The sequence below is a fragment of the Phalaenopsis equestris genome, unplaced genomic scaffold (genome assembly GCF_001263595.1).
Source record: "Phalaenopsis equestris unplaced genomic scaffold, ASM126359v1 Scaffold001042, whole genome shotgun sequence".
Taxonomy (NCBI): domain Eukaryota; kingdom Viridiplantae; phylum Streptophyta; class Magnoliopsida; order Asparagales; family Orchidaceae; genus Phalaenopsis; species Phalaenopsis equestris.
In genome coordinates this window covers 425,363-439,472 of record NW_018165481.1, presented here as the reverse complement: position 1 = coordinate 439,472, position 14,110 = coordinate 425,363, and the positions used below count along the sequence as shown (strand labels likewise).

Here is a 14,110-nt window from a genome sequence, read left to right as displayed (position 1 = left end):
GGCATGGGATGTATGTAAATGCCCCTATAATGTTATGATGAGCTGCTCATAATATCGTAGGCGTTATCTTTTGGATTCAACTGTCTGTTGTATAGTCCTTGATTAATATCTCATGTCAATGTCAAAAATGTTTTTGACAAAATATATTTGATGTTAGAAATATGTCTTCGTGATGAACCTGAAAAATAATTTGTTTTTCTGCATCACAGAGAAAACAATTTTTTATTTGCATTCATACCCTTGTTGGGACCTGGACCTGCATAGGTTGATGGGAACTAATGAAGTTTGCGACACCTTTCAAGATGCAGGGCTTAGAACCGAATTATGGATGAAAGGCTTTTTATACATGAGAAATCCAATTTTCACCAGCTTTTTATTTCTAAATGCAACATAATTACTGTTTGAGGATCAGGAAGGAGTAGTGATAGATCTTAATATGTATGGATAAAAGTTGTTCAAGATTATTTGTTAATAATAGGTACAACATCTTTTAGAAATCATTCAATTGATGTTTTTTTAGAAAATAAGGACTCATAATTTTGGCTCGTAATTGATGCAAGAGCAACCGAGGAGGCATTTTTTTGCGATCATTGCTATAGTACCACTGCAGTACTGTCAACTCCAGTGAGTAGGCATTGCTTGGACCGGTCCAAGAGGGCCAGTTGGCCTTTCCTTTAAGTAGATTTCCCTCATATTGGGAGTGGGGTTCACTCCTATTTACCCTAAGTCAATAAATATGTTGTTTTTTTTGTATTTGTAAGTAATTTTCGGCATAGATTTCTGTCAAAACAGCCGCCAGCGTTCGCTTTTTTGGTGGAGGGGTGGGGTGGGGTGGGGTGTTATCTCTCTCTCGAGGTGGTGTTTATCTTCCCCATTCCCCTTTCGTATTCTCCCCATACTACTGCCTGCCATTCCCTGCTGCAGCTGCTCGGAACAACTATCGAAGTTGTTGTTCCTGCAGTTTTTGCATTCCAGCCCAAATTCCCTACGATTCCAACGCCCTGCTTGCTGCCATCGCTGTTACAGCGCCCTGCCTTCCACCATATCTGTTGTCCTTCCAAATCAATTGCCAACCCTCACTCTTGCTGTTTTCGACAATTCTCAGCCTTCCAGCTGTCCCATACTCGTTTCCATTGACTTCCAACCCTCTGTCGCTGCCTTCACTGTCTCAGCCCTCCACTGTTGCTGTCACTGTCATGACACTTTCTCATTGTTGTTTGTCTATTGTCTAGCCACCACAAACACTGAATTTTCGTTGTTTGGACTGTCTTCTCTTGTTGCCCTACTTTCTCAGCCTCCCATAATTATTTTTGTTCCTCATTTATAGTCGGGAAACTCCTTTCCTACCTTACCGCTACCTTTCCAAGCCGCCTAACCATCACCAGCATCGCCCGAAATCCGCCCTAACGTGAGTTTTTGTTGTGTATTGTATTTTTCTTTTAAAGTTTGTTTGATTGTAACCACATATTTGTTTGCAGTAATGATATGTGATTTCTTTTTGTTCTTTGGGTTAACCTCGATATCATTTGATATCAGAGCTAGCACAATCTTAGTTCAATCATAATGTTTCTAGCATCGGCCTCACCCAAACATATCTCCCCCTATTTTTTTTTTCTTATCCTAAATCACCCTTACACACCTCTTTCCACCTACCCACACCCAAAATCTAGTCATTTTGTCAAGGAGATCATCATCACAAGCTTGGTCGAGAGGAAAGGACACGATGTCGTTTATGAGAAATTCACAAAGTGGTGTCCAGGATATTTCTAGGGAGAATATGCAGTGGATTCAACTACAACCCTTGCTTACCACCTTCAAGAGAGGCAATATGGATTGGTCACCTTTTGCCACAACGATGACTTGCTAGATCGAAGAGATGGAATGAACCTATTTCATCATGTGAATTCCAGGGATGAAGAATCTCTATCTCAAATATGTGACCTAAAATATCTGATAAGTCAAGTTTGAAGTAAAAATGAATTTGTCATATTTCAATAGCCACATTGATCCGGACGAGTTCATTGAGTGACTTTGGACCTTGGAATGTGTCTTTGAGTATCTGGACGTCTCACCGGATGGAAAAGAAAGTAGCTACCAACAAGCTGAAGATGATTGCGTTATTTTGGTGGAAAAATTTAAAGCACATATGCCAACTTCAAGAAAAAGACAAGATCACTACTTGGTTCAATATGAAACAGTAGATGCAACGTCTATACTTGCCAACTCAGTATAGACTAGAGTTTCAGACCATAGCTTCAAAAGTGGAGAGACCACATCATCAGGCGACCCCCACGTCTTACAAGCAAGGTTCAACCCCAGGATCTTATAGTAAAAGTATACTCAAGAGAACATCCAAACAGTGGAGAATAGGTAGAGCCAATCTACAATCTCAAATCCATTCTAGCCATAAAGTGTTTTGAGTGTTATGGATTTGGGCATATCATATCAAATCGCGCAACTAAGAGAATGATCTCTTTCATGGATCTAGGTGCAGTTGATGTAAAACACTGTGATCTGGGAGAGGATAAAAATTTCATAAAGGATGAGGAAGAAATGCTAGTGATTGCAACTAAACCCACGAGAGAGACTCTAGTTGAGTTGACAATAATTGTTCTATAAGGTAGTAAGTTTGAGATACTGAGTGTTCATAAAGAGTATGTGGTTATGGTGCCTCGAATTACATTTTTGCAGGTGTTATTAGTATCATCAGCTGGATTGGCATTAGATGTCCGAAAGGGCCATGAATTTGAGAAGCCAATGCTAGACACAGTCACTCAGGGCAACTTCAGATAATAGGAAGTCGTTTAAGCATTAAAATCAGTTCAACAGTGTACCCCTGGAAAGAGGATCAGACGAAATGGATGAACTGTAGTGTTAGGTATCACCTCAGGATCTTTTTGGGGAAGATATTCTACAGTGAGTTCCAGGTCCTACCAAAGAAGTTTGTCAGGAGTAGTTGCTAATAAGAGTGGCTCAGTCTGCCACAGATTTCATCCCATAGTTGATTTCTCCTCACATACTTGTTTATCAGATACATCTGGCTAAATATGTTGATTGGGAGAACCGATTATAGATTTACTTGTTTCGGATTGGACTCATGAGAATTTATGTTGTTATGAAGCTCCAGCTCAAGTCGTGACAAGAGTAAATGGATATTTATTTTATCAGGTTGAGCTTTGGAATGACAACACCTACATGATTAACTTACCGGGAGCTTGCAACATTTCCACAACCTTCAATCAGACTGACTTGACCGTCATGAGGAGACAAAAGCTTCGACATATGAGGTCAAAGTTTTCCCAATCTTGGGAGATTGACACGAGAGCAACTCGGGAGGCATTCTTGTGATCATGTCTACAGTACCGCTACAATACTGAGAACTTCTGTGAGTGGCGGCGGCTTGGACCTGTCTAGGAGGATCGGTCGACCATTCCTTCAAGTAGATTTCTCTCTTGTTGGGAATGGGGCCCACTCCTATTTACCCTTAATCTATAAATATGTTATTTTTTGTGTTTTATAGTGGCTTTTGGGTCAGATTTGACAGCCGTTGGTGTCCGTGTTCCCCTTCGAGGGTTGTATCTGAGGGATTGGATGGTGCTTCAATTGTATCGCTCAACCAAGGTGATGCTTATCTTCTCTATTCCCCTTTCGTATACTCCCACACTGCTCTTGCCCGTCGTTCCCTACTGCAGCCACCCTAAACAGTTGTCGTCATTGTTCTTCCTTCAGCTTCTACATTCTAGCCCAAGTTCCTTGTGATTCCCACACCCCCGCTTACTGCCATTGCTATTCCAACCCCCTGCCTTCCACAATTCTTGTTGTCCTCTTTCTGAATCAGTTGCTAGCCCTCCCTCTTATTGTTTCTGATAGCTCACAGCCCTCTCGCTTCCATTGCCGTTCCAGCCCTCCCTGCTCGCTGCCCTCGTTGTCCCAGCTCTCTGCCTTCAATGCTGCCATCAACTGGATGCTGTCAGAAAGCCCTCCGGAGATCAACTGTAATAAGATATTGCACCTTTCATCTTTTTTTCATGCCACGTTATTATCTATGAGAATTCCATCCATGTCACCAATTCATGGGATTTGCTAATTGTAATTAATTATGTAATTATCACTAAACTTTACATATTTTCTTTTAAAAATTCTTTTAAGAATTATATAAATTTTGCACAAATGATAGAGCAAAATATGATAATTTCTCACTATTTCTTATTATGCTATCATAACTCCACTTTTTTTCTCTTAGAAGTTTCGCAAGTTGTCGTCTCATCCCTATCTTGCTTAAGAGTTTTCAAGCATTCATTATTTCAAGCCTCTTTCTTCCACTTAAATTTTCATTTGCAGTCTTCATCACTACAGCAACAACAAAGCCTTAATCCTACTGCGTGGGGTTGGCTACATGAATCTTTTTTCTCCATTGTTTCCTATTTAGTGTCCTATTTTCTTTTAGCTCTAATAAATTAAGATAATTTTTTATACAATAAGCCCAAGTTTTCCTAGATCATATTATCATTTCCATTTGTAGCCTTCATCACTGTACATCAAAAATATGCCAGCTTGAATCACAAAAAAATCTCGTGGATGGCGGAGGAGGTGACGTGACCCCGTTGTATCTACCTAAGACGACCCAGGACCGCACGCTCAGTCGGCCAGTCCCACGTTTCAGGAAGACAACACATCTTAGACGGATGAGGGGTAAATCGAGGAAGTGAAACGAATCTTCCAACTCCAAGACAGTTGATGTGGACTTTCAACAAACACCGCTCGACCTCATAGCTACCCGGTTTCACCCATTAATTCCATAGGTAATATTCATATACGGACTAAAATACCCCCGCCATTTATAATGTGTAAATGCACGACTCATTCCTATAAATATGGTCAATTTCATGAAAAAAGGTTATGCAAATTTACCGTTCATTACTGTGTTATTGCCCTCCCCTCTCTCTACCATCCTTCTCGCACTATTTTTTAGGCAGGCCTCCCTGACTTATTTGATTTCAACATCCTCGAAAGATTGCCACCCACTTCTAAGGATTGACCCCTTGGAGGACGCAGCTGTAGGCTACTCAGTGATATGCTTCCTGGATGCTTTATCTGGCTATCATTAGATCAGAATGCAGTCGGCCAACACTTAAAATTCATCTTCATTAGTGCCGAGGGAGTGTTCAGTTGTGATGTAATGCCCTTCGGTTTTAAGAACGCGGGGGTCACATACCAGTGTTTAATGGAGGTAATTTTTAAGAATTAGAAAGGAAAGAATACCGAGGTTTACATTGATGATGTCCTTGTGATAAGCCGAACAATGGAACAACACATAAAAGACATGAAAGAAACTTTTCAAACATTAAGAAAATTTAATATGAGGTTGAATCCATTAAAATGCACGTTCGAAGTCTCAACCGGCAAGTTCTTAGGTTACCTCCTGACCTTCGAGGGCATAAAAGCAAACCCTGATAAGATCCAAACGCTGATTGAAATGCCAACCGCATGGAGTACCCAAGAGGTTCAAAAGTTAATCGGCCAGATTGCAGCTCTAAGCTAGTTTATCTCGAGGTCGGGTAACAAGTGCACCCAGTCTTCAAAACTCTATGAAAAACCAAAAGCTTTTGATGGATAGATGTGAATGTCAGTAGGCTTTCCAGAGCATTAAGGATGCTTTAGTTTCGACACCACTCCAAAGCTCAATATCAAACGAAGTGCTCTTTCTGTACCTAAGGGTGGGAGTTGAAGTGGTCAGTTATGTGTTGGTTCGGGACGAGTCAAAAAGGCAATTCTCGGTTTACTACACCAGCCGCGTTCTCCAAGTGGAGGGGGTCAGATATCCAATTATGGAGAAACTAACCTTTGTTTTAGTTGTGTTGGCTCGCAGGTTAGTACCCTACTTCTAGACACATCCAATCAGAGTAACCTTGGATCACCCGCTGAAGTTGATGCTCACCCGGCCAGAACATTCTGATTGGTTACTTAAGTGCGAAGTAGAACTAAGCAAGTTCAATATCACTTATGTTCCTCGGAGGGCCATAAAAGCTCAGGCGATCCAAATTTTCTATCAGATTTCTCGGAGCAAGGGAACCCAGCTGAAGAAAGCCAAAGAGGGAGACAGGAGTGGATCTTGTATGTGGACGACGCCTCAAATAGGACCAGAGTAGGGCTTGGACTCGCTCTGAGCAGCCCCGCAGGAAAATGCGTGTATCATTCGATATCGGTAGAATTCGAGGTGACAAACAACCAGGCTGAATACGAAGCTCTGATCGCCAGCCTGCGCCTAGTTTACAAGATGGGAGTCGGCATACTCATTGCGAGGTCAGATTCGCAACTTGTGGTGAACCAAATAAACGGGAAATTTGGGGTCGGAGATGAATCAATGATGAAATACCTTAGCAATGCTAATGTGGAGATCTGAAAATTCGCACAGTTATGGATCGAACACTTTGGCAGAGAAGAAAATCAGGTGCCCGACTTGCTATCCCGATTTGTCCACTTGAAAAACTGGGAGCTGAAAAAACTCCGTTGGTCAATCATCGAGGAACCTGAGGCTATGGTGGTGGAGGATGAACAAGCCAAAAGCTAGATGGTCCCATAGGTCAAGCACTTGGAAACGGGGAATGTCTCGGAAGAAATCACAAATCCCAGAATATTCTAGTGCGCAGCCGCACAGTACTTATTGATGGAGGGAACACTCCAAAAATCGTCAATGTCATTATACCTGAGGTGCGTAAAAGAAAATGAGACAGAGGACATCCTTTTGGATATTCACTCAGGGGAATCTGGGAGCGACGACGCATCGAGTCCTGCGACGGGAATATTTTTGCAAGATGATACCAAAGAACTCCGAAGCATTCTCCATGAGGTTGAGCAGTGCCAGAAATATGGTCCATTGCAGCATTAGTTGGCTCACAATTTGCAACTGATCACTATCTCGTGGCCCTTCGCCGGTCTGGACATTTTGGGATCATTCCCACATTCCATAGGGTAGTGTTGCTTTCTCCTAGTAGCAGTAGATTACCTTTCAGAGTGGATCGAGCAAAATCACTTGCTCGGATTACAACGAACATCGTTCAGAACTTCATCTGGAACGGCGTTCGACGAAGAAATTTCCCAGAATGGCTGGAAGCAAACGAGGACGCGATGCTTGCACTTGATCTTGCAGAAGAAGCCCGATCACAAGCCGACTTGCGACAGGAAGAAGTCAAGAGGAGAGCTACCAGATACTACAAACGACACGTTTAAGAAAGGGTCTTCTCTCCCGGAGACCTAAGTGCTAAAGAAGTTGATCCCGTAGCGCGAGAACAAGCAGTAGGAAAGGGATCAAACATGGAGCGAGCCATATATCATTGACTTCCAGGCGGGACTCAGGGCATACAAAGCTAAAGACCCATGCAGTAAATGAGGTTCCCCAGACTTGGAGTGAGAATGTTCTCAAGAAATTTTTTCCGTGAATTCCACTCTGTATTCCATAAGGGCAATGATGAATAAAAATATTTCCTTTATTTTGCAAACTTAAACTCTAAAAATGCGCATGAAATTATCGAACGTTGCACTAACTTAAGACTTTTAGGTTAGGAAAATGCTCGGGGAAGTAGAAAAAGCCTAAAAACCAGTGGCACGTTTGACCAGAAGCTTTGGAGACGAAGACTTTGTCGTGACGCCAAGATCGCTTGACTGAGCGCAAATTGAAGACTGTCAGCCATGGCGTCATGTTCGTCCGACACAAATTCAAGACTGCTAATCGCGACTCCACAATCGCTTGACAGAAATTTAAGACTGCCAGTCGTGGCACCGCGATCACCCAATTGAGCACAAATTAAAGATCGGCAGACTATGACACCAAAATCACCCGGCCTCGCCTAAATGCTGAAGAATGCCAGCTGTGACACCAAGGCCGCTCAGCCCGGCTTGAACTTAAGAGACTACCAGTTGTGGCACCGAGATTGCCCTGCTTAGCACAAATTAAAAACATATAAGGCCGCAGCGATGTGATAATCTAATCCGGCCAAACTTTAGAAACCATTGTTTGAAGACGAAACAGTGTGAACGAGAGCGCAGTTAAAGAATAACTAGTCACTACAAAAAACCATTTGTTCAAGTGTCCATAAATTATTCCAAACGGGGAAAAGCAACCCATTGAAATGGAAAAGACAAACAAGATGGAGAATGGATTGGTTGCGAGAAGAATTTCCATTCATTTCCTTAAAAAAATACATAGAGCATTAGTTTACATGAAATACCCGTCAACCCAGCTATCAACTTTGCATGGTCGGACGGTGTCAAAAATTCTTAAAAAAAAAAATAAGATGCAAATAAAAACAACAAATATATACAAGAGCTTAAAAAGTCATAGATATGTTGCAGTTGTCGGTTTCGCTCCCTCCAGGCTTGTTCATCTCGTCGTCATTAGAATTCACGAAGAGGGTGGCTAAGTTGTCCATATCGCCCAACTTCTTGTCTATCAGGCCAGACTTTACTAAACTTTCTGCAACGATAACAAGACCTACCTTGATCTGATCCGAGAGCGCCACCACGCGGTCATCTCTTGGGATCATTCTTAGCACGTGGGCTTCCAATTCCTTGTTCATGGCTGCCAAGTTGGTAATGGTTTGTTTGTATTCCTCAGCCTTAGCCTCCCACGCCTGAGCCGAATCTTTTAATTTCTTCCACAGGCATAGGAGCTCCAGTTCTACCTCCTCTTACCCTCAAATATTTTAGCCACCATTTGGCTCATGGATTTCCTTTTTTACTCCTCATGCATCAAGGCTTTCGCGTGATAGTGGGAGACAGAGAGGGTCAAGGTGTTGCAGCGGTTAGATGTCTCCCGTAAGGCCGAGTAGGACAGGCCTGCCAAGACTGAGTTCAGATTATCCAACCGCATCACCTCTGTTAAGTAACCGGGGAGATCAACCAACTCCCTAGGAGTGAGGCCGGTGAATCAATCCCGTAGGGTGTCCACCATCAGAAACCTCCCCCTCGAGCTCTCGTAGACATTGTTAGAGCTGTCCAACCAGGCGATCCACCCCAGAGGCATTTTCTTATCATTTGACGAGGGTGGGGGCAGAGCTGATTCCTCCTCTACGGATATCTTCCCTTCAGGCCCAGTCGGCCCTCTCCAAAGGTTCACCCTCAAAACTAGAGTCTCCTCCAGAGAATGGAACGATCAGTAAGGGAGACACAAGTTGTGCGATAGCTTTGTCCCTTGGGTCGATGTAGGCGGCACCCATACCCCACTCCTTGACCGGTTGACTCAGGGAAACCTCCTCTTTAGAGGCGACTCATGTGACTTCAATGTCTCAGATGGAGTCTCTCGCGACACAGCCGAGGTCCCTGCACCCACTAAAGCGTTCAAGATAAAAAAGAACAGAGAAAGAAAGAAGGGCGGAACAGAGGTAATTTCTTCTGCCGGCATCGAGCTTTCTCGAGGGTCTCAGACGGACAACAAGCCTAAGGGCTTCTTTGCTTTGGGTCTCTTTTCCTCGACCTTATCTCCACCGCCGCCACCTTTTCTCTTTTTCATCCGACTCCTCCCAAAGGCTCTCAGTCACGTCTCTAGAGGTTCCAAGCTAGAGGACCCTATCGACGACATCTCAATCAATAAAATGGTATAACCTCAATCATGTCTGCATAGACATGAGCGTGCTCTGGTAGCATTTTCGGCCTCACTACCTCCTTGGTAACTGACCTGATGCGAATCTCCCAAGCACTGTGGTGTGACGATCACAAATTTTGATTGCCAGTCCTTCAACTTCTTGTCGACCCCTACCACCCGAAGCTTAGAGTCGGATGAGACACTGTATGACCATTCCGATCAACCTTGAAGCCGAAGAATTAAAAAGCTACTCGATAGACCAAGGAATCTCAATCCGCCGGAGATAAATGACGAAGGTCATTATTATTGCAATAGAGTTCGGTGTAACTTGAGCGGGGATAATGTCGTACTGTTGAAAATGGACCTCACCTCGTTGCGGAACGACAACCTCAACCTGTATTTGAATTGTTCGACGTAAACGACCAAGTTGTCACCATAGTTTCTTGTCGGCCATTCCCCTTTGGCAACTGTGCGGAATTGGATATCCGACCCCAAAAGCATAAAACTTAAGCAGGGTCACTGTCCGCCTCTACGAAATAACTAACAACACATTGAGGGAGTTCACATTGAAGATTTAGAAGAGTATCTAGGAGCCATGACGTGATGAAAAGGAGAAGGAAGTCACACAAAAGAAAGGAAAAGTATTGTGTGAGGAGCTCGACACCCCTTTCACTAACTTATAATATAAAGTAGGAGACGAAACGCCTCAAGGGCAATACAGTATTTTCATCACATCAAAATGTGCGAAAAGTGTTAAATCAAATGCGCATATCGATGAATCAATAAGTGCTTATGAAAACAAGGATATATAGATGTTGAATAACAAAATAAAACATATATGTATAAATCAGTTCACGAAATAAAATATATTTACACTCGTTTCACCCGCTTACAATCATTTTCACAAAATTATCGGTCATCGTTTCGGCCGGGATGTATCCCAACTGAGACAACCACTTGAACATTAACTCTTCCCCCATCCTAACCTTATCCACTCTATTCATTTCAGCATGGAAATGAGAGACCGAAACTTCCTCTAGGACGACAACAATTTATCCTTCAAAGACATCATCTTCCTTTGAAGAGCATCTTCTCGAGTTTGGATTGTAGTTAACTCCTCTAGCAGCCCTAGCAATGCGTAGCGAAGGAGTCCCTCCTAAAAAAGCAAAACCTGAGCCAGAACATATGGTTCTGGAATGCCGTCTGGAATGCCGATCCAGTCTCACTGATGTATCACAAGGCGTCCCTCCAGAGCACACAAAATCCTCAACAGATTCAAAATCTACCGCAATGTAGATTTTTGGAGCCCTAGCTCGAGAAGGGGAGGAGTCTTAGTTCCCTTGCCTGAGGATGGGTCCATCAACAGGTCCAGGTCAGAAGTAGAATGTTTCTACTCCGACCTACTTTCCCATCGACGAGTGTTGGGAGGCGAAGTGAGAGGCCATGGACATAAAAGGACGAGAGAAACTCCCTGCTCGCTCGCTGCCTACACTTTCGGAAGAAAAAGGTCAATGGTAGGTTCTTGACTCACTCCCTCCCTCAACTCTGGAAAGCTCGGAGGAAGAGTTATTTGGCCCGCCTAATCGTCTTCCGGACGGTTCCTATCCATCACACGCCGTTTCTTCACTGGGAAGCCGCTCTCCGCCATCTATGAACCTTCTGCGAAGCGGCCATTATTCGAGTCAGAATATCTTTTTTCAACCACTAGGCTAGAATCCCTCGCCTCGGCTGTGGTGCGTTTTCTTGGCTGCACGATCTTTGAGCTAGATCTCGCCCACTTCTTCATAGTCAGGAACACCAAAGCTCGAGCTTCCTCACCAACGGACTTTGGAAACTTTCCCCATTCCATACTCGACACCACTTAAGAAATGGGAGAGGAATTTGAAAGCACACTCAAAAGATAAATAGACACACCACATTTCAAATAATCTTGGCACCAAAATTAGAAGTGATTAATTATTGCGCACTAAATAGCCATAAATATCATAACTTATCTCAAAATTTAGATTCTCTTGTCCTAATCGCTATTGTCTCTATAAAGGAGCAAAAGAATTGGGGAACTCTAATATGTACATCGAAAATAGACCAGCACGAATTGCAGAGACATCTCGTGGATGTCGGAGGAAGTGACATGGCCCCGCTGGATCTATCTAGGACGACCCAGGATTACACTCTTAGTCGGCTAGTCCCATGTACCAGGAAGCGACACATGTCAGACAGATGAGGGGAAAATCGAGGAAGTGAAACGGATCCTCCAGCTCCAAGTCAATTGATGTGGACCTTCAACAAACGGCCATCCGACCTCATGGCCACTCGGTCTCATAGCCTTCCGGCCACACCCATGGATCCCATGGGTAATATTCATGTACGGAATAGTATACTCATGCCATGCCATACCTACGTACATTAGGAGTATAGTGTGTAAATGTACAACCCATTTCTATAAATAGTTTCATTTCATGAATTAAAGGTTTCACAAATTTATCGTTCATTATTATGTTATTGCTCTCCCCTCTCCCTACCATCCTTCCAACGCTTTATTCTTTAGGGAGGCCTTCCGGACAGATTTGGATTCAACAATCACCGTGGCCTTGTTTTGATTATTCTTGTTTGCAACTAGTAACTACCATAACTTTCCTTCTATAGATCATATATAAGAATATCGATGTTCTATTTGGTCTTAAGGTTTATTTAGAGTTGAGACCAACAAATTAGATAACTATATACTGAACAATGAGACTGAAAGTCTAAATTCAAAATCTGTATAGGAGGTCCACAAAGAACTCAAGGTAGTGTTTGGTAGCATACTATTAGTAGGATTTAATGATGGATTTATTTTAAATCAAGCCAAACACCAAAAAATTGAATATTAAATGCAACGCTCTGTTAAATCGAATTTTCCTGCGTTCTGTTTGTTTTTCCTCGCGTTCCTTCTCTTTCTTGACATAAATATGGATTTATTAAATCCGATTGTGAGGGTAATTTATTTGCGAACTCCACTCTCGAAGATAAAACCAGATTTATCAGATTTAAGAAATCTACTTGATGTAAATCTAAATTGCAGCCCAACACTAATAATAAGGCATGTTTAACAAAAAAAAAAAAAAAAACTGTACTTACCACTTTTGACAAAAAGCTAAAACAACATGAGTTTTCTGAATTTGTAGGCATGGATCATACAAGGATATGCAAATGATGATTTTTGCGAGTCAGCATTCTTCTTATTCTTTTTTTTTTTCTATCTGGTTTTGGCAATCACACTTTTTATTTTTCTCCAGGTTTTTGTGGAAGTGATCACTGTCCTGTTTCACTCGAACTTTCAGAATTAAGTTGAATATCCACAGGTTTGCATGTTTGCAAACTTTGGATTTGAAGGGCTTGAATTTTCAAATATCATGGGCATCATTATCATCTGTTTTTGAGGCAAAGTTTTATTGCTAATTATTTTGTTGTGTGAAAGGAACAAGGATATTGTAATTTTTGTAGTGCTTTAGAATGAGGTACGATGCATAATATGTTCCTCATCCTCTAGGCTTTGTGCTTGATTTTTCTTTCTTTTTTTTTTTGGTCCTTCCTCTAGACTGATACGTATCTTTTGCTTCTTAGCAGTCATCAATAACATTATGAGATAATGATCTGATCTGTAATGAAGATGAATGCCAAATTATGGTTTTGGCATATTGCACTCAAAACTGCAAATGAGGTATCATCTCAAAATCCCAATTATAGTGGAGATTCTATTGCTAAATTTGACACCTTGTTTTGACCTTGAGAGAGAAGTTAGTGGAAAACAAGAGAGAGAGAGAGAGAGAGAGAGAGAGAGAGAGAGAGAGAGAGAGAGAGAGAGAGAGAGAGAGAGAGAGAGAGAGAGAGAGAGAGAGAGAGAGAGAGAGAGAGAGAGAGAGAGAGAGAGAGAGAGAGAGAGAGAGAGAGAGAGATTAAGAGTAATTATATGAATAATTTGAATTTGCCTTGATTCATATTCGATCATATTTGTTCAAATTAGTAAATAAACAAGTTTGAATATTTTATTAAAACTCAAAAGTCAAATGAACAAAATTTAAATATTGTTCAATTCATTTATTATTGTTGAAGTATAAGCTTATTATTGTTTAACAAGTTAAATATTTTATATATATAATATTTTTTTAAAATAATAATAATTAACTGAAATTTCCATAATTACATGTTTAATATAATATGCATATAAATTTAGTGCACGTTTCTTTATATGAATTAAATTGATAGTGCTTGCATGTCATGAAAGTTTATTTATAACTCATCATGTTATGTATTTGATATAAATAGGTTGTTAATTTAAAATTTATTTAGCTAATTATTTATTTAGGTTTGTAAAATTATTTCTAAGAATAAGTACTCATTTCTATTTTTAATTTATTTGTTAGTTTTTTAATAGAAAATAAAATATTGATTGAGTTTTTTAAACTTATTCAATTAATAAAAATAAATCAGGTATGAACAGGCCTGAAAGGTTGGCTTATGCTGGCTCAAGCTTGAATTGAAAATATA

The 14,110-nt window shown here is 41.4% G+C and overlaps 1 protein-coding gene across 2 annotated transcripts in view; it reads left to right on the top strand.

Moving 5' to 3' along the window:
• The window catches only part of LOC110032868 (DNA-(apurinic or apyrimidinic site) lyase), a 97,344-nt gene extending 83,944 nt beyond the window's left edge, over positions 1-13,400 (top strand). Inside the window, exons 9-10 of one of the 2 annotated variants that reach the window (XM_020736642.1) lie at positions 12,748-12,788; positions 12,859-12,909. In XM_020736642.1, coding sequence (XP_020592301.1) covers positions 12,748-12,776 — 29 coding nt within the window. In that variant the 3' untranslated portion in view covers positions 12,777-12,788; positions 12,859-12,909. Of the gene's footprint in view, positions 1-12,747; positions 12,789-12,858 lie in introns of both variants that reach the window. The other variant, XM_020736641.1, reaches the window with a different exon arrangement.
• The last annotated feature ends 710 nt before the right edge of the window (positions 13,401-14,110 follow it).